The sequence below is a fragment of the Rutidosis leptorrhynchoides genome, chromosome 4, assembly GCF_046630445.1.
Source record: "Rutidosis leptorrhynchoides isolate AG116_Rl617_1_P2 chromosome 4, CSIRO_AGI_Rlap_v1, whole genome shotgun sequence".
NCBI lineage: Eukaryota > Viridiplantae > Streptophyta > Magnoliopsida > Asterales > Asteraceae > Rutidosis > Rutidosis leptorrhynchoides.
In genome coordinates this window covers 564,246,461-564,271,554 of record NC_092336.1, presented here as the reverse complement: position 1 = coordinate 564,271,554, position 25,094 = coordinate 564,246,461, and the positions used below count along the sequence as shown (strand labels likewise).

Here is a 25,094-nt window from a genome sequence, read left to right as displayed (position 1 = left end):
CTTTAAAAAATTCGAACATCCGTACTTTGTTTGTATATTAGGAATAACCACTCATTTTCTAAAAATTAACTACGCTCAATCAACAAAGTGTACTACTACATGTTGAATAAATTTACTTTTTAATGACAATTCTTAGCGATCTCATCATAAAAAAAATCGTAAGGATATAGACTTCTTAAATGACAGTTCTAAAAGATGTCTATATTTTGTATATTGAGAATAACCACTCACTTCCTGAAATAACTATCTCAACCAACAAAGTGTAAAAATACTTTTTGCATAAATTTACTTCTTAATTGCAGCTCTTAGATTTTTTTTTATCAAAATTCCATATAGATAAGAACTTTTTTAATGACAACCCTAATGATCGTTTTATATAAAAATTCTTTTATTTTACATGTATATTAGATCTTAGATATATCTTACATTAAATTATTTTATCTTAAAAAACAAGTAGCTTTCGGCATGGTTGTTTGTAAGCCTAGAAAATTATGGGGGAGTATAAAATAGTAGTTTTGAATGTAGTATTGATTGTTCCGTATTTTAAGCGTATTTTAGTTCATAAATGGCGAAAGTTAGAAGCATTTTGAAGATAAAAAGAAGATGTGAGTTTTTAGTGAAAAATGACATTTGAAGACGTTTTGTGCAAAAAGTTATTAAAAGCCGAAAAGCTTCAGCATTTTATAACTGGCGTAAGTTATGCCAGCCTTGGCGTAATTTATGCCAAAGAGGAAAGTTTGATCAGGACAAATGTGGAATTGGTGGCATAAAAATACGCCAGAGTGCGACATAGTGGCGTAGTACAATTTTTTTGCATCCGAATTTTGAGTGATTTTTGCTTAGGAAACAAGTTTACTACTCCCTATATAAAGAGAACCCTAGAATACGAATTGAGCACCTATTATTCCAGTTTTTAAAGCCAAAACACAACCCTTACACCAAAGTTCATCATTATTTTCAAGATTCAAGTCATGATCAAAGGCGTATTCTCCAATATTCATCACAAGATCATCATGTTCATCTTCACCAATATCAGCGGTAAGTTATCTTTACTTTATTCCTGTCATGAACGATTAGTATATGTTGTATTCATTCAAGTTTTGTGTGATTTGCAATATTGTAATGCTTATGTCTTTTGTATTATGAGAATTGCAAATTGATTAAGTTTATTTAATGCAAGTTGATTATCGTTGATTATTGCAAAAACTATTATTGTTACTTAACATATTGTGCTTGATCCATTATATTTCTAAGTAGGTTAGGGATAAAGACAAGTGTTTAAGTGTCATAATCGTGCCCAAGATAATTGCTCTATTAAACTTATGAGTGTCTATGAGATTTAATTAGAACTTGATAACACATAACTTGTTTGAATGCATGCATGTCTAATCGGAATTGAAAAGGAGTAAAGGTTTTTTAATAAGTGTTTACAACTCTTGTTCTGTATTTATTTGCTTTCAATCACCAAAGTTTAAATCTTGCTTAGTTTAATAGTTAGATTAGTTAATCATTAGTTATACAAACAACCAAATCCTGAAAATTACTTGCTTTTGACCATCACTTCTCGTGGAACGAATCATGCTTACCCTTACTAGTTAAAGGTAATTAGGTTGATTTTGATCGTTACTTCGACATCGATCAAATTTTGACTCCGCTTCCGGAGAGGTGTGCGTTTGATTGCAAGCTCTTATTTTAATTGATTTCTTTTAAAATTTGAAAACTTCTAAAAATTATAAAATCTAGAAATCCAAAAATTATTTTCCTTTTGCATTTAGTTCAATTTATTTCTTTTATTTGTTATTTTTTCAGCTTTACGCTTGGTATGTTTATTAGTGTTTTCAGGTTAGTGTATACGTACGATGAAGAAAGGAGGAGATTCACCATTACATTACGATCCGGAAGTTAAGAAATCATCAAAAGCAAATCTCAAGTTTACTAAAGCCTTAAAAGCTTCAACAAGTTCAATTGTGGCTCAATCACAATCGCCACCAAGGGAACAACTCATTGAGGATACACTACCAGATTCACGAAAGTCAAGTGAGCATTCTTACTCATCGGAAGAGTCAACGGACTCGATGGCAGAAAGAGATACAAGTGGAGTGAATTCGTACTACTAACCGAGTGTGTATGAAGACCATTCTTTTATTATCTATCCGGCTGTTCCAAATGGGAACAGTCGGAGATTTGAGGTCCGTCCTCAGTTAATTGCAATTTTTCCAACTTACCGAGGTATGGTATCGGAAGAGCCGTATGAGCACATTACGGATTTCAATGAGATTTGTGCTACAAATCAAGTTAACGGTTTCACGATGAAGATGTACGTCTTCGTCTATTTTTTTACCCTTTGAAAGACAAGGCCAAACGTTGGTTTTTGTCCTTACCCGCCCGAAGTATAACTACATGGGCGATGATGAAAAAAAAAATTCTTGAGGAATTCTATCCCATAAGTAATACTTCAGATATGCGTTTGCAAATTAAATCTTTTAAGAATTAAGAAATTGTCGGGAGAACTTTTTCATGAGGCATACGAGCTTTTGAAGGAATTACTTAACCACGAAATACCAAAATGGGAATTTGTCAAAGTTTTCTTTGATAGCTTAGATTCTCAAAGTAGACAGTTCCTTCATTAGCATGGAGTGGTGGAGCATTCTTGACACGAAACAGTGATTATGAGTGGGCATTTTTTGAGCAACTAAGCAAGGGTTCTAAAAGCCAAGTTCTGTTAATCAAAAAGATACAACTCCAGCCCGAGTGAACCACGTGGCTAACTCAGAGGGACCATCTAGGAATGTGGACCAAGTGTTAGAAGAGCTTAGGAAACTTTATTTTAACAACCCGAACCAGGGTAGTTTTGTTAATACTATGCAGGTCCAAGACGTTTACGTAAATTGTGGTGGTGCATCTCATTATACACAAAGGAGTAAGATGGTGATGCCGATTATGGAAGAACAGGTTAACGAAGTTTAGGGTAGGAATAATGACGCATTCTCCAACACTTACAACCCGGGTTGGAGAAACCACCCAAACTTCAGTTGGAGCAACAACAACAACGCATTGAATCCCAACCAATTCCAAAACCCAAATAACCAAAGGCAACAAAACATCTACTAAAACCAAGGAAATTACTCACATCAATACCAAAACACAAACCAATACCCGAATCAAAACTGCAATTATCAAAACCAACACCAAAACACATTTCATAACAACCCGCCACTCAACCAACCACCAAGTATTGATGCCAAAATGGATGATTTACTGGTGGAAGTGAGAAAGATGATGGAGCTACGAAACAAGTAGATTGGAGCATTGGCAAAAGATATTGGGAATGTTGCGGAACAAAAAGCTTTAAGGGAATCGGGAAAGATTGCGAGTTACACAGTATTAAATCCAAATCATAAAGATAAGGGGTCATGGAGTAAATATGGTAGGAACGTTGATGAGTGGAAAAACATACAATAACCAAGTGGAGGAACCAAAGCAAAAGCAAACGCAACGCAGTTCAGGTAAGTCTTCGATCATTCCAGCAATAAATTGTTTTCGTGGAGTTCAGTTGGTGAAACGGGAATTCGTTTATCGCACCTTTTTTATGCGGATGATGTCGTGTTTTCGACTGGAATCCTCGAGATATGTTACATATTGTTGAGGTTTTTCAGTCTTTTTACATAGATTCAAGTCTAAAAGTTATCTTTGTTTAATCCAATATATATGGTGTTAATGTGATTGATCACGAGCTCCAGGACTTGGTAGCGTTAACTGGATGCTCTCTAAGTTCCATGCCATTCACATATCTGAGATTTCCTTTCGGGGCAAATACGAGTAGGATTGCAAATTAGGATTGTGTCATTGATAGATTTCGTAAACGGCAGTCAGGTTGGAATGCCTCTTTGCTCTCCATAGGGGGTTGCCTGACTTTGGTTAAATCTGTTTAGATCTGCGTGGTGCTTGGTGCGTGATGGATATTCACGACGAAAATGGTTGTCTCGGTCATTATATCGTCAACACGCATCACGCTCCAAGCTATAAGCATGATGATGCATGGTCATGGGGTATTTTTAGAATTATGATTATTTAAGAGCATATTGTTAAACAGTTTTGAAAACGAGAGGTCATTTTAACCAATTTCCCATATGGTTTGTATTATCTGTATACAAGCCATGGGCTAAATTATCTAAAAGCTACTCCGTAATATTTACGGGCTTAGCCCAAATATATAGTCCAATAATGGAACAGCTCGAGCCGTTTTGTCGTTTGTTACAATTTATTTTAAATTTCAACTTAATAATAATAATTAAATTTAAATTAAAATAAAAAAGAAATGCACTCTATGATTTGTGGCGAAAGCTGCATAGAACACAAGCAAGTGATAGATAGATAGATAGATAGGTGGTAAAAAGATAGCGCAAAAAGGTGTCTGTTAATGGCATCTTTTGCCGCTTCTTTTATATCTTCATCATCTTCTTCTTCTTGTGCTTCATCTTCTTCACTTAATTTTGGGCGTAATCAATTCGTACGCTTTCCAATCGTTCGTTTTCATAAAGTTTCAATCAAGAAAACCCTAGTTTTTGCGTCTTCTTCTTCATCAGATGGAATCAGACCACATGAAGGAGATTCACGCTCCAAGGTTCGTTTTATTATTTTGATTCGAATTATAGCTAAGCTAATCAATCTGCACCTATCAATTTATCGAATATCACAATTTAACCTAATAGATGCGTAGCTTGCAATTATAACTTATGATGCAAATCGTGAAGCTTGTTTAGTTATTATTGGAATATGAATTTAATTTTCTATGGATTGAATAGAACTGATTGTACCTTGATTGTTAATAAATGTGCCAGAAAAAGTCGGTACTGTTAAAATTGATTCAAGAGATAGAGCCATTAGATGTAAGCCTCATCCAGAGAGACGTACCACCTACTACGGTAGACGCGATGAAGAGGACTATTTCAGGAATGTTAGGGTTACTACCTTCAGACCAGTTTCAAGTTTTGATTGAAGCTTTATGGAAACCCCTTTCGAAACTATTGGTTTCTTCTTTGATGACCGGGTACGTATGCTTCATGAGTATTCGTATACATTTTTTATTTGCTAATTTTGTCGATAAGTTTAGGACTTCGCATGATCATAATGAAGTGTGCACAGTTTCAGGAACATAATCGTAATACACGGTTTTAAAATTTAAATCGTGTGTATTTTGGTTCATGAAACAGTGACTACTTTCTTTAAGACCTATAGATGGATTCTAATTGAATACATTCTATTCATATCTGAATTTGGATTCAGTTATTTAAGCCGATTTTTCAATTTACATTCAAGACATCTAATAAACTCCATTGGAGTCCATTGCTTTGTTGTAATCCTAATTTACGAATTTCAGTATTCATGTAAGCGTAGAGTATCCAAGAATGGGAAAAGATGAAATATATGATGCTAATATGATTCTTTATCTTAAATTATAATGAACATAAAGACTGGCTTTTGTGTGTTTGAAAATCAATATAAACCTGTATGACATGGATGTTTTTCTAATGAAATTGGAAATGCGTATAAAGCTAATCCAATTGTTTAAATAGTCGCAGCCATGGCTTCTCGACGTAGTCACACTGTACTCAATCAAATAGTCGCAGCCATGGCTCCTAGGCGTGTATTGATTTTGAATTTCGATACAAATATTAAAATTAAAATAATACTTAAATAAGTGTTGTATCTATAAATATTTTGAATGTACTGATTTCTGGTGAATTTTGATTATGTGTGGGTCTGATGGTACTTGAATATCACTGTAATCATGTTGCATTACAGGTATACACTGCGGAATGCTGAATATAGGCTATGTTTGGAGAGGAACTTTGATAATGATGAAGAAGCTACAGATAAGCAGACTTTTGAAGATTCGAAATCTCAAGCATTACAAACCTTACTGCACAACAATATAATAACTAATACACTTTGTAGTCAAGATGAACTACATAAGTCTGAAAAAGTTGGTGAAAATGCATCAAATATTCCAGATCTTGATCAAATGACCCCTGAAATGCAACAATATATTTTAAAGCTGCAATCCCGCTTGTTTTCTGTCAAAAAGGTAAAAACTTCACAAAGTTTGTTTTTCTCGTTATGTTTATAGTCAAGGTTGCACGTGGAGTAATTGGTTGAGACTTTGGAGGGAGTAATAGGCAATTTGGGGATTAATCGGATTGGACTGTTTATAATTGAAATAACAAACATCAAAATTATGTGTAAATATAGAAGGAAACCATATATAAAAACATAAACTATTAACATAATTGTCTAATAACATAGATCTAATCGTTCATTTTTTTCAAAAACTCTAGTATTGTAGCTTAAATTCATGTTAAAATGTTACCAATTTTGACTTTGACCAACAATTCCGATTTTGAACCATTAACCAATGTTGATCGATTAATTAAACGGAATTTGAAAAATCGGAACAAGCTGTTCTTAAAAAGGCGTAATCGAGGATTAATCGGGCACAATATTATAGTATATTGATTGGTGATGCATAAGCCCAATTCACATACACTACTATCGAAATGGTATTTGTTGAGAACAAGGAAGATACAAGCTTTGCGAAATGGAATTTGGTTCTCCGTGGATGATCAATCAATAGTTTCAACAGCTTATATGCATATGTTTTTTAATGTGATGTTTTCTACCAGTATGGTCTAGATTGTGATACATTTTTAGTAGCAGTACTCGTTCACAGCTCTTTTATGCCATCTTCTATAGAAACTTGCAGTGGAAATTTATGCAAAAACAAGTAAATTATTATTGCAATTATAAAATAGCTAGGAAAGAAATACAACACTGTTATTTAGTGGTTTCACCAATCACTCTTTGTAGGTCTCGTGGGAGCTCTTCCACTATACTCAAATAGCTCGTTAGAAGTGTACAACTACACTATCTATAATGTTTGACTTCACTGGCACTCTTCTATGTTTCTTACAAATTGTAGGCTTTATAATACTTTTTTTTTAAGAGTGGTATTGAATGGGAGAATTAATAGTAATTTGTTCTCTTGGATAGATTGGAGACCTACTTGTGTTCTTATTGTATACCCAAAGTTTGGTTAATAGTGTTACGGACTTTTGTCTTCACTCATGCGTCCACTTTTTGATGCTTTCTAACAGTTCTTTAAAGTTTTGTAAACATTGTGTTAGTATTTTCGATCTGTTTGTAAACATCAGTCTTGTACTTCTATAATATCTTTACGGAGTTACAGAAGTATCAATAGGTGAAGTACTAACTCATTGATCATATAATCACCAATAGGTTGAAAAGAACTATTGATTGTTAGTATTGATTACATCACATTTAATAAAGGTGGTTGACTAATGCCAAATACCCAAAAGGGACCTTTCATAGTCAAGTATCTGGTCTTTGAAGTAATTATAGGTTTTGTAGTAAATTTATACATTACGCTTTTGATTTTCAGGAGCTCCATGAAGTTAAAAGGAAGAATGCAGCTCTCCAGATGCAACAGTTTGTTGGGGAAGAAAAGAACGAATTGTTGGACTACTTGAGATCCTTACAACCAGAAAAGGTTAGTCGTACAGTTTATAATAATTACTTATTACTTATGCTGCACTTAGTATTTTTTTTTCCCTGTTATCAGTTACTTATCTGAGATTGATTGATTAATTGATTGTTGTTGACAGGTGGCAGAGCTATCAGAGCCAACATCTGCAGACCTGAAAGAAACAATCCATTCGGTAGTCCATGGTCTCCTTGCGACCCTTTCCCCTAAGATGCACTCACAAGCTCCTCCTCATATATCTGAAACCACCTCAATAGTAGAAACTGCAAATACTGAAATTGGCAACGATCTCATAGAGAACACTTCAGTTCAATTTCAGCCCCTCATCTCTTTAACTCGGGACTATCTAGCTCGTCTTCTCTTTTGGTTAGTCCTTCTATATATGTTAATATATATATTTTTTTATTATTACCTCATATTAATTTAGTGTTTTGTGTACATGCTAAAGTTGAATTGAAATATACGTATATTTTACCATTTTCATGGTGTCTCAATTTTATTTTATTTTTTAAAATTTTTTTTTCCTACTTATTGGGCGGAGGTTCACTCGGAAGCAATCTCTCTATCCGTCGAATAGAGAGAGGGATGACTTTCTCTACTTTTGAGAGTGTTTTCACTCTGGGTGGAGAAATGACTTGTCTTTATTCTCGGATAGGGGAAAGATTGTCTACATCTCACCTCCCCATACACCACTTATGTGGTATTGGGTTTTGTTGTTGTTGTTGTTGTTGTTGTTGTTGTTGTATATTTAATACGTAACTAGTAATTATGAAGTCTAATATTTGTATTGGTAGGTGCATGCTACTGGGGCATTACCTGAGAGGGTTGGAGTACCGAGTGGAACTTATGGACCTTTTAGCACTGTCAAGCAATGCACAGATTGAGGCTTCTGATGGTGAAAATCTACAGTGAGTAAGGACTTCACATCAGTATGTGTGTTTGTAGACAGTTTGATAACTCGGTCCACATGGTGATCAATGATGATATTTATATTACGAGTTGGGATCTTATAAAGAACTTTAGTTGGTTGCAATGAAGTGATATAGAAACTGCAGTTTCAAGATTTATTAGATGTTGACACCTAAGTCCTATAAGAATCAAAGTTTAGGGCAACAAGGGCAATCATTGCCCTTTCAGCCCTAACAATTGAAGTAGTAGGGTTTTAGTAGCGACATGTTTAAAATCTGACTTGATGTTTCTTGTTGCTGGGCACAAGGGTGATAGGGTGTATGTGTTGGTTGCTTTCTTTTCTTTTATATGTTTTTTTTTTTTTTCTTGATTTGAATCTTGAGGTTGGTAATTGACTTTTGTTTGTACATCTGCGCATATTCTTGCTGTATAATTGAACAATTTGAGTTTGAAATAATAGTAGATGCATTTTTTGTTGATAATACGTCTTAAAGGATTTGTCCTTTCTCCATTGTGTCTTTGGTTGTATCTGTTATATATCGTCATTGTCTCCATGATCTTGAATTGTTTATCAGGATGACAAATGAATAAAGTATTTATATTTAGCTGTTGAGGTAACCTGATCTTAGCTTCTCATATCTCATACTTGTTAATAAATGCTAATGATGAAGGTTGGGGATGAAAGCAGTTTCTTCCCTGGTTCGTTCCTACTCCCTTTTCTCATCCTTGTTTCGTGCTGCTTTAGATGTTTTTCATGGCGGGGGACCAGGGGTTTCAAGGGCTTTTCTCTTCCGGCAGCTTTCTAATTTCCTGGCTGATGTTTCCTGTCCAGACCAAGACTCAGCACCTGCTCCTGGTTTTGTTTGCTTCGGTTCAACTAGCAGTGGTGAGAACATGTGGTGTGAGTGTAGTATGGGTGATTCCATCTATAGGTCTTGTGGTTTGTGGTAGTGTTTCCAGTTTTGTAGTAGTGTTTTTGTGGGATTGAGGGTGTTTGTTTGGCAATTTAAGTGTGGTAAAGGTTTGAGGTGGCTTAGTTTGATGTGTGCTTGTCTTTGAAGCTTCAATGGATTTTTCAATGTTGCAAAGTTTGTTTGTTCATGGCTACTTCTCTGCGTTTTGTGTCGCGTCCTTGCTCCGGCGATCTCTCCTTTTTTCGCGGTTCCTTTCTCCGATGTCCGCCCTGTAGCTCGTTGAAACACCTCTTGGTTCGGCGGCTTCGAGATTGCATGGTTGCATCTTGGCAAGTTGACTTGTTTATTGTCCTCCGATCCAGGAGTTCACCCGTTTTTGTGTTTAGACGCTCGGTCGGCTTGACGCTTGGAAAGTTTTTTGGGGCGCGGAATTCGGGACGGATCTTGATTCCGTAGAGTGCAGTTTGTTTCTCGCCTTCAAATGTGTTCAAGGCACTCAATATTATTATGTTTCGCTTCGATCGAGATTTGGCGAAGATGGGAGGTCTGGCGGTCTCTTTGGTCATGTTTGTTTGTTTCTTAGTGTATTGTGTTTTGCTGCAACATTTAACAGTGTTGTTTTCAGAGATTAGGCAATGTTGCAGGTTCAAGGAGATCGTCGAATCTATTCAAGTTGATCGATTTTTAATTGGCCGATCAAACAATAACTACTAAAGATGTTTCTTTCTTTCTTTGAGTAACTATTTGTTTGAAAGAGGGACCCCTTACATTCTAAGAATTGTTCTCGCAATCAGTGGCGGAAATAAGATTTTTACTCACCGGGGGCAAAAAAAAATTTAAAACTGTAGCAATTTTTTTGGACAAAATTTGAAGGTTTTTAGGCAAAATTTGAAATTTTTGGGGCAAAAGTTGGAAAATTTTGGGCAAAATTTGAAAGTTTTGGGGCAAAATATGTAGGTTTTGGGGCAATAAAGAAAATTCACCGGGGTCAAAGTCGAAAAATCCAAATTTTTACACTGAAAAAAAAATCCACTAGGGGGCGGGCGCCCCCCTCTGGCCCACATAGTTTCGCCATTGTTCGCAATCCGTCCTACTTGCAAACTCGTTACATTACCCCATCAGAGGCTCAACAGCTTCCCACAAGAGATGAACATGTGTGAAAATTGGAATCTTCAACTTCTATAACCTTCAATCGTCTTCCTGAAATATCTTGCAATCAATTTTAAATCGAGACATGGTGAATCTTTCAATCTAAGGCCATTTCAGCATTTGCTCTCAGTCTCGTTACTTCTTTTAGCCTAGACTTTGTTGGTCGTTAGTATTTGTATAACACCAGTCAGAAAGAATATCTACTTATCTAGTACCTGCTATGATAGTGTGATTAACCAGCACCAGCGTTTTTTATGAGTGATTCTATGTAAGTCTATAAAATTGGTTCTTCATTGTTGCATGTTGTTAAAACAATTAGCGATGATGATACATATATGAATCAAAAACACACATACGACAGCATGTAAGAAGACAAGCCTTTGCATCCTAAAACAACACCGATTTTGAGATGATCTAAATAATACCGCTACACCTACAAACTTTGAAATAGCAAGCACAATGCTGGTAAAAATGCAAACAACGTTTATTCAGAATCTGAATCATGAGAGTTAGAGCCATGTCTAACGTTTCTTGTTTGCGTCTTTGATGGTTTCAAAGATGATTCACCTTCAAAAAAGATAACTTGGGCTTTCGCCAATCTCTCCTCAAGTTCCTCAGTGCTAAAATCATCGGTCCCACCAAGCTCATTAAATCCCACCTATACATAATTTTAATAAATTCTATGAATACAAAAGGAAAAACAACTAAATAAGTGCTTATCTTTTGAGTGAGTCCGACGTACCACATAATCATCCACTTTAGCATTCTTTATAAGCGCAATAGTCGGAAGAACAACAATCTTTAGCTTCTCTGCAAGAAACGGACTTTTCTCTGCTTGAATCTTTATGAATCGTGTCTCAATATGCTGCTTGGCCAAAATGCCCAAGTGTTTGTCCACTACCTGCAGTTAAACATAAAAAACTTAAATTCTTTCATGTTCATTACTATCAAATCCTTGTATAGTAAATGCATCCACACATACAATCTTACTCAATCTGATCTAAATCTTCAAGTAAACACTTATCATCCATGTTAATCACCATACTTACTAATCCACTATTACCAAACTATTTTAAAACTATCGTTCTGTCTACAAAACTAAGACTTGGAGCTTTGTTTGAAGCCTAGATGCACCAAGGTCTGGGGAATGGATTTCACTATGTTATTGAAGTAGTAGTTGTATCAAATTACAACTCAACACTAAGGTGTCGTTTGTTTTTCAGTCAGTCTGCGCGCCTGCAAATGTTTTTACTGCAGACTGTTCGTTATTGACATAAGATAAAATAATGTCTCATTCTGTCTGCAATCTCGCAGACTTAGAAATGTGCTTCTAAGTGCTACAGACACGATTAAGTTATTTTACAAACATAAAAACAAACACTCTTCAATATTCAACATACAGACCTTTAGACCACATCTTCTTTACATACATGGTCTGCAGATCCGCAGACAAAAACATCTTAAAAAAACAATGTTTCTACTGCTTTCTGCAATGCTACACACTTTTTCGATACAGTTAGTTTTACGCTTAGATAACCTGGTGTAGTTTATCATACTATGTAACTATGAACATTAAAGCAAAGGAATTGAGTTGCACAACACGAATTAGCAATAATTAAAAATTGAAAAATAACCTTGCAAGGCCAATTTTCGCGATAAAAGTGACAAACGACACGATCACTAGCTTTAACAATTGTAAAAAAATCCTTTTCGGAGAAGATTTCAGTGTATTCTGAGTGACCTAATGATATCCAACGGCTACGTTTCTCAGCCATTTTCTTCATCTGCTGCAACCTGCGTTCTCTCAGCACCTCAATATCGTCTAAATCAAGCTTTTCTAATGCAGCAATTTCATCGTCTATCTTGTCTTCTACTGCTTTCGCTACCGTTAACACTTGTTGCTCTATAATCTAAATAATCAAATAAAACATCGACTTAATTAATTTATAATCTGCAAAAACCAAATAAAACACTGATAAAAGAAAAGAAAAACTAGAAACTGACCTCTTGAACTTTGTTCTCCATTGAATTCGAATTTTTTATCCAGGAAATTTGAAATTGAAATGAAGATCTAGATCTGGCGAGGGTTTGCAATTCAATTTCGGATTACGTTCTTATTGAATGTGGGAATGTTTTTCAGTAATGATTTGATTCGTTTTATAAATTTGGGTCAGGCTGATTTATTTTATCAATAAAGTTCATGGGCCTAACCCATTAGTAAGATAATAGGCTATCAATAGAGAAATTAGTCAAAATGTCACAATTTCATAAATGTTTAATAATTTGTCCTTAAAAAAAACGTAATTTCCTCTGACCACGCATTACGCACTATGCATAATATGTTCATGTCCGTGTGTAGTGTGTTTTACCGAGCATCGTTGCTGGTTATACAAGAATAATTAACTTTTAAATCGTTCTTGATCTTCAAACCAAAAAAACACAAAAACGTTATTGATCTTAAAACGCAAACACACACACACACACACACGCGTGTGTGTGTGTGTGTGTGTGTGTGTGTGTGTGTGTGTTTCAAGATCTTAAAACAGCTCATCAACTAAATCTTGAGTTTTGAGGGTAACTGATCAACTATATTATTTTTCATGGTAACTGATCTTGTTGAATATCTCTTTAAGTTTTTGATGATCCACAAACCGTTGCAAGATCTTATCATCCACATTCACCTTTTTCCTCGGTCCCCCAACAGCCTCGAACGTATTCACGAAAATCGTCGTTTCATGCGTGTTTCGAGGTTTTTGGTGCGTGTGAATTTTAAAATTGAATTGGACATCATATTAAACGAGAAACATGTATCATGCGTGTTAGTTGGTTAGTGCGTGATGCGTTACCACTTGCTTGTCTTTCTTGGGTGCTTGGTGACCACGCATCACGCACCAAGCTACACCATCGTGCATGGTGCGTGATGCGTGGTCAGGGGACATTATTGCAATTTTGAAATTTCAGGGACGTATTGTTAAATAATTTTAGATATAAGGACATTAACCAATTTCCATTATCAATATACACTGGATACAAAACAGATACAAATCTCAAATAATTGGGTATACATACACAACCAAACACATATTATGATATTTTATAGTATAACACAAAAAAGCATATCAATAGAGCGTTTGGATTTACGATTTGGCGGTGATTATTTGATTATTACGTTTTAAAACACAACAAAATATTTAATAATGTTTGAATAAGTAAAATAAAGAATCAATTATTTACGTTTTGGGGTGATCAAAACGCATAAATTACCACCAAGCATTTGAATAAGTATTAACCTTGTACTTGCTTCTGGTGGGCCAAATAAGGAGTGGAATCGTGTCCCTTGCCCATGGTTCGATTCCAGAGGGTTTTTATTGATAACTTTGTGGTATATTCTGTCGAGGAAAAGTTGGGGTTTCCTCCTCCTAACGTGTAACGAGATTGAATCGGGTGCATGGCATCTCCCTATGGTGGGCTCCAGTCAGTGATCCGTTGCATAGTCGTTCAAAAAAGAAAAAAGAAAAAAAGACCCATAAATTAAGAAGTATGTAGTTACCTACTGCACCCAATCATGATTTTCCAAATTAATGCTTTTGTGGTTAAAATTACATGTCGGCCATTTCATCTAGATGAATGCAAAATAGCTAGCCATTTCATCTAGATAAATACAAGAGATTCTTGTTTACGGACCTCGGGTTAGGTATTCTTGGATTGACTGGTGAACGTTATTTCAGTGTGGCTATTGAGGAGTGGTGGATGCGACGTTTGGATACGCAATCGGGTTATTATGTATGTTTTAAGTTTTATATATGGTGGGTTGTTTGCTTGCTTCCATTTCTATAGCAATTTCAATAGTGCTCCCTCTATAGTTTCAATGTTTGTTGTTCATAGTGTGTAGGACGTGTAGAGCGAGCGTCAAAGAATTTTGATCGGTTGTGACCAACTACTTTCAACATATCCGTAAGATCTGCTCGACGTGTAACCACCGAGTCATTTGACCTATCATACATACATACATACATACCTACATACATACATACATACATACATACATACATACATACATACATACATGCATGCATGCATACATACATACATACATACATACATACATACATACATACATGCATACATACACCCATACATACATACATACACCCATACATACATACATACATACATACATACATACATACATACATACATTCGTCAAAACAGAATCATGATAAATACAAATAGCCTCTTGTATATCGTGCGAATTGTGATTTTCATATTTATGCATTTTCACCATTTTTATAGATTATGTCATCATCGGTGTTTTTCCTTTCTATATTCTTTTTAGATATTTATTGATTATCTTAAAATGCTAGCTTAATATGTTTATTATTATATAACTATCATTGTTACTTCTACTACTATTCCTATTGTGTAAAGCTAGCCGAATTGAACCCGTTAACATGTTTTTCAGTGGTAATGATTATTCAATTCATAAAAAAGTAATAATGTCCATTATTGTCATTTTACAAACGATATTGCATTACAAATTAATTTGTCAAACGATTATTTAATTATTGTAACTTCTAACAGCATAATCAAATATAAACCTCAACTAGTTGATTGCATTTTCTTATCACTGATTATTTAATTTTGGTTATTACAAGCGCAAAATTGATATTCAAAATATAATTCAAAACACGAGTAAGTTATGTATGGACAAAAATTGAGCGATCATCATCCCAAATAAAAACATACGAAATTCCAAATACAAAAATGGTATCATTATCTTACAAAAGTCCAAATACAAAATTGGTATCATTTTGGAACTTATATATGTATCAACCCGTTGTAGAACTTATTATTAGTATTATATTATTATTATTATTATTATTATTATTATTATTATTATTATTATTATTATTATATTATCATTATTATTAGTAGCACTATTAGTATTATTACTAGTATTATTATTAGTAATATTATTAATATTATTATTAGTATGATTATTAGTATTAAAAATATTATGATTAGTATTATAAATATTATTTATTATTTATTATGTAACATCCCGTTTTCCTCATACATAGACTAAAGGTACGTATTTTACCTTGTACGTTTATTATTAACCGCAAACGATTGTGTGTAGTATAAATGTTAGAAAATGTTGAAAATGGTGTGGTCAGGCCTCCTGTCGCGTTTGGGCTCTATGTATCGCGTTTCAGCTCGTCGCGATACGCGACATGTGAAGCTGGAACGCGACAGGTTAAAATCCTTCAAACTGTCCACTTTGTCGCATTCTGGTGCGGTTTGTCGCGTCCTGGGTGTCGCGTAACGCGACAAATTGTCGTGAAACGCGACAGATGTCGCTGTTTGACAATTTTAGCCATTTTAAATGGCATCTTTTGTGGGTGTAATGGTCTTTTCACTTATGGCCGGTTTTGGGAGTCTAAAAGCTGATTCAAGCTTATTCTATCACATTAAACACTTATTCAACTATATCTCATTCAATTTTAGAGAGAGAGAGAGAGTTAGGGTTAGTGAGAGAGAGCTCACTTGGAGAAGAAGGAGACCAAATCTCACCCAAGTCCGAGTTTTAAAGTTTTTCCCTATGTCTCTAGCTACGTTGTGATTGTATTGGTAAGTCTTAACTCCGTGTTTTGAGTTTTAATTGATTTATGGCTAGAGTTTGTTCATTTGGGACTTTTAAGACCCATTTGGGGGTTAAATGGGTTAACTTGGGTTAAGTTGGTGTATAGAAACCCTAAGACTTGTAATCTAGGGTTTGGTCATTGGTTTGATGTTTGTAAGTGTCAATGGTGTTATTAAATCACTAATACACTTATTGAATAATGAAAGATTGTTAATGGGTCCAAGTTTGTAAGTCTATGTGTTAAGATGGGTCAAATGAGAAATGGTTGACCTAGTCGGGTGAAATGGGTATGAAATACCCATAACATTGTGTTGATTTGTGCTAGTAGACTTTAATCACTAGCTTTTAGTGAATTATGTTGAGTTTTGGCCATTTATGGGTGGTTTTGGTGTAAGTGGGTTATTTAATGCATTTGGGTCATTAAATGCTCAAGAGTTAAGTAATGTGGTTAGTTCCACAAGTTTGTGTATTGAATATGTACTTAATGTATTAGGTACTTTGCTTTGAAGCATACGGAAGTGTTTGATCAACACCGATGTGTTAAGGTGAGTGAAATAATTATATGCGTGCATATATAATATATTTATTTGTGGGGCATGAGTGGTGAAGTGTCGACGTGTTAAGACATCACTTCTCATGTGGCGAGTGAAGTATCGACGTGTTAAGACACCACTCGTGAGTGAAGCATCGACGTGTTAAGATGCCACTTCAAGAGATGTAACGAGTGAAGTGTCGACGTGTTAAGACACCACTCGGGGTGAAGTGTCGACGTGTTAAGACACCACCCGGGGTGAAGTATCGACGTGTTAAGATGCCACCCGTGGGGTTAGTGTACGATGTGTTAAGTGCACTAACGGTTGTTATGAACATCGATGGGAAATTCAAGTACCATTCCTTGTACGATTGCTTAACCATGGTTGTGTGTGGTATTGTGGCATATTATATTGTTCGAACTATATGCTATTGTTATGCTAGCTCGTGTGGTTGAAGGTTTAGTATTACACTTGTGTTAGTATGATTAATTATATTGCTAGCATGTATGCGGTAAATGCGTAAGTGATTTCAAATAAGTAGGTTGTATATGTAATCGTATAATAGTTGCACTCACTAAGCATTAGCTTACCCCTCTCGTTGTTTATCTTTTTAGATGCAGGTGCGGAGAAAGGGAAAGGGGTTGTTGGATACTAGTTCCCCTATGTTGGATTCTTGATGAAGTTTCTGGAAGTCGGCCTAGTGTTTTGGGTACTTTAGCCCCAAACCATGCTCGAAGTGTTGTTTGGATTAAAACTATCATTTTTAACGGGTCGAACTTGTATTACGTTTGTTTAAGGGCCTTTGTGCCTTATTTGTAAACATTAAACTTGTGGCATTGTTTTAATGGTTTGTATGGGATGGTTTACACCTTTTGTATGGCGCGTAAATGCCTTAATTACAAAAAAAAAAAAAAAAAAAATTACTCGTGTTAAATACGGGTTGGGTTGTTTCAAGTGGTATCAGAGCATGGTCTAAGGGATTTAGGCGACTTGAGATAGGTGCCTAGACTTAGACTTTATTGTGCATGCGCTTTATGCGGGACTTGTAGGACTTCTGGTCAGATCGGGAATTGTTAGTGCTTAGGTTTGTGTGATCTAACCTTGCGCTAATTGTTTTGTGTTGTGGTTGTAGTCATCAAGCGAAATAGACGTTGTACTAACAAGTTAATGCGACGTGCTCGCGTAACAATGATTAGCTACCATTGTTATGGGTGCAAATCGTGTCAAACAAGCGATGTACGATGATTGTTGAGCAAGATGGGGCGGTAAGGTGTATATGTGTATGTGTATGTGTCATGTCTTTTCGTTTCGCTATTTAACCTCTTCCGTTTTATAGAATGAAGATGAGAAACGGACACGACACCGATAATGGGGGCATGAGCGAGGACCTCGAGTTCACGGCCAAAGTTGAGGCCATTTTGAAAAGTCATCATGCAGCTTTCCTTGAAGATGTTAAGAAAATGTTTCTAGATACGATTAACGAGCAATTAGTCAATGTAGTAAAGGAACAAGTCAAGGTTGTCCTTCAAGAGGATAACGTTGGAAGGCGGGACTTTTTCTACAAGAATTTCAAGGATGCTCAACCTCCTACTTTTGAGGGTGAAAGGGACCCACTTAAGAGTGCCCGGTGGATCTCCGATATGGAGGGGGCTTTTCGTACTTGTGAATGCCCTCTTGATAAAAAGACGAGGTATGGTTGTAGCATGTTAAGATATGATGCTAAGTTGTGGTGGGATGCGAAAATCCAACTTTATGGTGAAGAGCAATGTATGGACTTTACTTGGGATGAGTTTAAGGCGGAGTTTTTCCAAGAGTACCGAACTTCGGCCGACCTTACTAGACGTAAGGATGAGTTGCATTCCTTAAGGCAAGGGTCGATGGATTTGAACACTCTTAAATCCGTTTTCTTGTCAAAAACCCAATTTTTCCCGGAGTATGTCGGGAATGATAAAATGTTAAAGGAAGACTTCTATCGAATCTTGAACGACAACTATCAAGAGAAGATTAGTGTGAACGTGGTGAAAAGTTTTGATGAGTTGTTCGATATGGCCAAAGGTTTCGAGTCGCTCATCTTGAGAAAGAGTGGCTTTACATTTGGCAAAAGGAAGTTTGAAGCTACTAGTCATTCGAACTTTTTAAACAAGAAGAACAAGAAGGGCTCCGAGAGTGTTGGTAGTGTGAAGAAAGGTGCTTTCGAAGATTTTACTTATGCGTGCTACAATTGTGGACAAAAGGGGCACATGGCTCGTGATTGTCCGAAACCATCATCTACAACCAAGCTCACTTATTTTAATTGTGGTAAGGAAGGGCACCGAAGGACGGAGTGTCCCGATTTATGGGGTGATCATGTTAAGAGGGTGGAAAAAGCGGTGGGCATGGCTAAGGGGTGAAATTATTTGATGACCAATGATGAGGCCAAGCAATCCAATGAAGTTGTCTCAGGTACTTTCATGGTTAACTCTAATCCGGCAAGGATATTATTTGATAGCGGTGCTAATTTGTCTTTTGTATCGCCTCAATTTGTGCCTAAGCTTAACAAACTGCTAGCTAAGTTAAGTCATCCGGTAGAAGTTGAAATAGCGGATGGTAAGACGGTGCTAGGGGTTGATGTGTGTAAAATTGTAATATTGTGTTTGGTACCGAAACGTTTAAAATTGATCTCATTCCGAAGACTTTGGGTGAGTTTGATATTGTTGTGAGTATGGATTGGCTCGATCGTTATAGAGCCGATATTGCATGCCATGATAAGTTCATTCGTGTAAAGACCCCAAGTGGGGGAGAGTTGATTATTCATGGTGATAAACTAAGAAGACTCGTACCATTATGCACTTATGCACGGGCGCGACGTTTTCTAAAGAGTGGTGGTATGGTTTTCTTTGCCCATGTAGTTGATACTCGTGATGAGCCACCATCCATTCGTAAAATTCTGGTGGTTAATGAATTTGAAGACATTTTTTCGGATGAGTTACCGGGTGTTCCGGCGGAAATACAAGTTGAATTCCGCATTGAGTTGGTTCCGGGAGCTACTCCCATTGCTAAAACTCCTTATCATTTAGCGCCGATGAAAATGCAAGATTTGTTAAATCAAACCCAAGAGTTGCTTGAAAAGGGTTTTATTCGACCGAGTTCCTCGCCATGGGGTGCTCCGGTTTTGTTTGTGAAAAAGAAAGATGGTAGTATGCGGATGTGCATTGATTATCGGGAGTTGAACAAAGTGACGATCAAGAATCGTTATCCATTGCCTCGGATTTACGATTTATTTGACCAACTCCAAGGTGCAATGTATTTTTCTAAGATTGACTTAGGATCCGGCTATCATCAAGTGGGGGTCCGTGAGGAAGACATAGAGAAAACGGATTTCCGAACTCGTTACGGGCATTTGAGTTTGTAGTTATGCCTTTTGGTCTTACGAATGCACCGACGGCATTCATGGATCTTATGAACCGAGTGTGCCAACCTATGTTGGACAAGTTAGTAATTATGTTCATTGACAACATACTTGTTTATTCTAAGAGTATGAAGGAACATGAACACCATTTGCGTGAAGTGTTGAAGACGTTACGGAAGGAGAAGTTGTATGCTAAGCTCTCCAAATGTGAATTTTGGCTAAGGGAAGTTCAATTCCTTGGTCATATTGTGAACAAGGACGGTATTCAAGTAGATCCGGGGAAAATAGAGACGGTGAAGAGTTGGGGACAACCGACTACGCCTACGGAAATTTGAAGCTTTCTCGGATTGGCCGGTTAATATCGTCAGTTTATCCAAGACTTTTCTAAGATCGCTTCTCCTTTGACGAAGTTGACGAGGAAGAACGTGAGGTTTAATTGGGAAAACGAGCAAGAAGTTGCTTTCCAATTATTAAAGGAGAAATTGTGTCAAGCTCCGGTATTGGTTTTACCGGAAGGGATTGAAGATATGATGGTTTATTGTGATGCCTCATTAAATGGAATCGGGTGTGTTCTAATGCAGAGGGGTAAGGTCATCGCTTACGCCTCTCGACAATTAAAGGAACACGAAAAGAGATACCCGACTCACGATCTTGAATTGGCGGTGGTGGTACATGCATTGAAAATTTGGCACCACTACTTGTATGGTGTCAAGTGTACGATTTATTCGGATCATAAGAGTTTGAAACATCTCTTTGATCAATGAGATTTGAATTATAGTCAACGTAGGTGGATGGATGTGGTAAAGGATTATGATTGTGAGATACTTTATCATCCGGGTAAGGCGAACGTGGTCATGGATGCGTTGAGTCGAAAGAGTCAACATCCGGCAATACGAGTAGGATCGTTACGCATGATCATTACTAACGATTTTCTTGTAAAGCTTGGCGAGATTCAAATAGAAGCGTACGTTCACAACAAACGTGAAGAGCGGATTGTGGGGCAAACAGAGTCTATTACTTTAGGCCCGCATAGTTTGTTGTCTTTTCAAGGAAGTGTGTGGGTGCCTAAGATGGGTGGCTATCGACAAGTGCTACTTGATGAAGCACATAAGTCAAAGTATTCCATTCATTCGGGTGCAACAAAGATGTACTATGATTTGAGGAAAGAGTATTGGTGGCCCGGTATGAAACGTGATGTTGTTAAGTATGTTGAACAATGCGTCACGTGTTTGCTGGTCAAAGCCGAACACCAAAAGTTGTACGGTAAGTTACAACCATTGGAAGTCCCGAAATGGAAATGGAAGCACATTACCATGGACTTCATTACTAAGTTACCAAAGACGGCGAGAACCCAATTTGATACGATTTGGGTGATAGTTGATAGATTGTCGAAGAGTGCTTTGTTTCTTCCCATTCGGGAAATGATATCGTCAGAAACTTTGTCCAAGTTGTTTATCAAGGAGGTGATATCAAGAAACGGGGTTCCTATATCTATTGTTTCGGATCGAGATACTCGTTTCACATCTCGGTTTTGGAATAAGTTTCATGAAGATATGGGTACTCAATTGAAAATGAGCACGGCGTATCATCCTCAAACGGACGGTCAAACTGAGCGTATGAATCAAACGTTGGAGGATATGTTAAGGGTGTGTGTTGTTGATTTTGGTGGTAGTTGGGATGAGCACTTACCATTAGTGGAATTCTCGTACAATAATAGTTACCACACTAGTATAGGAATGCCACCTTATGAGATGCTTTATGGGCGTAGGTGTCGAACTCCTATTTGTTGGGGTGAAGTGGGTCAACGAGAAATTGGGAGTACCGATTTGGTTCTAGAGACGAATAGTAAGATTGAGATGATTCGGGCTCAACTTAAGGCGGCGCAAGATAGACAAAAATCTTATGCCGATAAAGGTAGGAGACCGATTGAGTTTCAAGAAGGTGATATGGTGATGCTTAAGGTTTCGCCATGAAAAGGTGTTACTCGGTTTCGAAAACGAGAAAAGTTAGCTCCTCGGTTTATTGGCCCTTTCAAGGTTTTGGCTCGTGTTGGTGAGGTTGCTTATAGACTAGAGTTGCCCGAAGAGCTTTCGGGGATCCATAACATATTTCATGTTTCCCATCTTCGTAAGTGTCTTGCGGATGACTCGAGTTGGGTGCCATTAGATGAGATTGTGTTGAATAATAAGTTAGAGTATGTCAAATAGCCGATTGCAATCCTTGATGAGAAGGTTAAAATGTTGCGGAACAAAGAAGTTAGAACTTTCAAAGTGCAATGGCGACATCGTAAGGGTTCCGAATTTACGTGGGAATCTGAAGAGTTTGTATTGGTGTATCTTCCGGCTTGTCATGCGGCTTGGATCGCGAGGACGCGCTCCGATTCAAGTGGGGGAGAGTTGTAACATCCCGTTTTCCTCATACATAGACTAAAGGTACGTATTTTACCTTGTAAACGTTTATTATTAACCGCAAACGATTGTGTGTAGTTTAAATGTTAGAAAATGTTGAAAATGGTGTGGTCAGGCCTCCTGTCGCGTTTGGGCTCTATGTATCGCGTTTCAGCTCGTCGCGATACGCGACAGGTGAAGCTGGAACGCGACAGGTTAAAATCCTTCAAATTGTCCACTTTGTCGCGTTCTGGTGCGGTTTGTCGCGTCCTGGGTGTCGCGTAACACGACAGATGTCGCTTTTGACAATTTTAGCCATTTTAAATGGCATCTTTTGGGGGTGTAATGGTCTTTTCACTTATGGCCAGTTTTGGGAGTCTAAAAGCTGATTCAAGCTTATTCTATCACATTAAACACTTATTCAACTACATCTCATTCAATTTTAGAGAGAGAGAGAGTTAGGGTTAGTGAGAGAGAGCTCACTTGGAGAAGAAGGAGACCAAATTTCACCCAAGTCCGAGTTTTAAAGTTGTTCCCTACGTCTCTAGCTACGTTGTGATTGTATTGGTAAGTCTTAACTCCGTGTTTTGAGTTTTAATTGATTTATGGCTAGGGTTTGTTCATTTGGGACTTTTAAGACCCATTTGGGGGTTAAATGGGTTAACTTGGGTTAAGTTGGTGTATAGAAACCCTAAGACTTGTAATCTAGTGTTTGGTCATGGGTTTGGTGTTTGTAAGTGTCAATGGTGTTATTAAATCACTAATACACTTGTTGAATAATGAAAGATTGTTAATGGGTCCAAGTTTGACCAAGTTTGTAAGTCTATGTGTTAAGATGGGTTAAATGAGAAATGGTTGACCTATTTGGGTGAAATGGGTATGAAATACCCATAACATTGTGTTGATTGGTGCTAGTAGACTTTAATCACTAGCTTTTAGTGAATTATGTTAAGTTTTGGCCATTTACGGGCGGTTTTGGTGTAAGTGGGTTATTTAATGCATTTGGGTCATTAAATGCTCAAGAGTTAAGTAATGTGGTTAGTTCCACAAGTTTGTGTATTGAATGTGTACTTAATGTATTAGGTACTTTGCTTTGAAGCATACGGAAGTGTTTGATCAACACCGACGTGTTAAGGTGAGTGGAATAATTATATGCGTGCATATATAATGTATTTGTTTGTGGGGCATGAGTGGTGAAGTGTCGACGTGTTAAGACACCACTTCTCACGTGGCGAGTGAAGTGTCGACGTGTTAAGACACCACTCGAGAGTGAAGCATCGACGTGTTAAGATGCCACTTCAAGAGATGTAACGAGTGAAGTGTCGACGTATTAAGACACCACTCGGGTGAAGTGTCAACGTGTTAAAACACCACCCGGGGTGAAGTATCGACGTGTTAAGATGCCACCCCTGGGGTTAGTGTACGACGTGTTAAGTGCACTAATGGTTGTTATGAACACCGATGGGAAATTCAAGTACCATTCCTTGTACGATTGCTTAACCATGGTTGTGTGTGGTATTGTGGCATATTATATTGTTCGAACTATATGCTATTGTTATGCTAGCTCGTATGGTTGAAGGTTTAGTATTACACTTGTGTTAGTATGATTAATTATATTGCAAGCATGTATGCGGTAAATGCGTAAGTGATTGCAAGTAAGTAGGTTGTATATGTAATTGTATAATTGTTGCACTCACTAAGCATTAGCTTACCCCTCTCGTTGTTTATCTTTTTAGATGCAGGTGCGGAGAAAGGGAAAGGGGTTGTTGGATACTAGTTCCCCTATGTTGGATTCTTGATGAAGTTTCTGGAAGTCGGCCTAGTGTTTTGGGTAGTTTAGCCCCAAACCATACTCGAAGTGTTGTTTGGATTAAAACTATCATTTTTAACAGGTCGAACTTGTATTACGTTTGTTTAAGGGCCTTTGTGCCTTATTTGTAAATATTAAACTCGTGACATTGTTTTAATGGTTTGTATGGGATGGTTTACACCTTTTGTATGGCGTGTAAATGCCTTAAGTACAAAAAAAAAAAAAATATTTACTCGTGTTAAATACGGGTTGGGTTGTTTCATATTATTTACGTTATTTGTATTTGTATCACTAGTATTAGTATCAGTGTTATTATTATTAGTAGTAGTAGTAAATATAATAATATTATTAGTATTATTTCTAGTAATATTATAAGTATTAGTATTAGTATTATTTGTATTATTAGTGTCATTAGTATTTAATAGTATTATTATTACTATTACGATTAGTGTTATTATTCTATTAATATTAGTATTAATAGTATTATATTAGTAGTATTAGTATTATTAGTGTTGATAGTTTTTTTTATTAGTACTATTAGTATTATTATTAGTATTAGTTATATTATTAGTATTATTAGTATAACTAGTATTATTAGTATTATTATTATTACTATTATTAGTATTATTAATTGTATTAGTAGTATTATAAGTATTATCAGTATAAGTAGTATTATATTAGTATTATTTCTATAATTATTAGTAATATTATAAGTATTATTATTAGTATTAGTAGTATTGCTATTATTATTATTATTAGTATTATTAATATTAATATTATTAGTAGTATATGTAGTATT

The 25,094-nt window shown here is 36.4% G+C and overlaps 2 protein-coding genes across 2 annotated transcripts; one reads left to right on the top strand and one right to left on the bottom strand.

Moving 5' to 3' along the window:
* The first annotated feature begins 4,420 nt into the window (after positions 1 to 4,420).
* LOC139842746 (uncharacterized) lies at positions 4,421 to 8,809 on the top strand. Its single transcript, XM_071832854.1, has 6 exons — positions 4,421 to 4,624; positions 4,842 to 5,050; positions 5,806 to 6,088; positions 7,460 to 7,567; positions 7,683 to 7,927; positions 8,356 to 8,809. The coding sequence occupies exons 1-6, from the start codon at positions 4,421 to 4,423 to the stop codon at positions 8,471 to 8,473; spliced, it is 1,167 nt and encodes a 388-aa protein (XP_071688955.1). The 3' UTR covers positions 8,474 to 8,809.
* A 2,002-nt stretch (positions 8,810 to 10,811) lies between these two features.
* Positions 10,812 to 12,673, bottom strand: LOC139845337 (thioredoxin domain-containing protein 9 homolog). Its single transcript, XM_071835590.1, has 4 exons — positions 12,538 to 12,673; positions 12,168 to 12,443; positions 11,276 to 11,434; positions 10,812 to 11,191 (listed from the first exon to the last, which is right to left on the bottom strand). Exons 1-4 carry the CDS (start codon positions 12,556 to 12,558, stop codon positions 11,018 to 11,020), a joined length of 630 nt encoding a protein of 209 aa, XP_071691691.1. The 5' UTR covers positions 12,559 to 12,673; the 3' UTR covers positions 10,812 to 11,017.
* Between the last annotated feature and the right edge of the window lie 12,421 nt (positions 12,674 to 25,094).

Excerpts from the sequence above, each read along its gene's own strand:
- LOC139842746 (XM_071832854.1), top strand. The coding sequence starts at position 4,421 with ATGGCATCTTTTGCCGCTTCTTTTATATCTTCATCATCTTCTTCTTCT. Across the intron at positions 6,089-7,459 it reads GCTTGTTTTCTGTCAAAAAG|GAGCTCCATGAAGTTAAAAG; the intron begins GTAAAAACTTCA and ends TTTGATTTTCAG. Across the intron at positions 7,928-8,355 it reads CTAGCTCGTCTTCTCTTTTG|GTGCATGCTACTGGGGCATT; the intron begins GTTAGTCCTTCT and ends TTGTATTGGTAG.
- LOC139845337 (XM_071835590.1), bottom strand. The coding sequence starts at position 12,558 with ATGGAGAACAAAGTTCAAGAG. Across the intron at positions 12,444-12,537 it reads TGGAGAACAAAGTTCAAGAG|ATTATAGAGCAACAAGTGTT; the intron begins GTCAGTTTCTAG and ends TTGATTATTTAG. Across the intron at positions 11,192-11,275 it reads CTAAAGTGGATGATTATGTG|GTGGGATTTAATGAGCTTGG; the intron begins GTACGTCGGACT and ends AATTATGTATAG.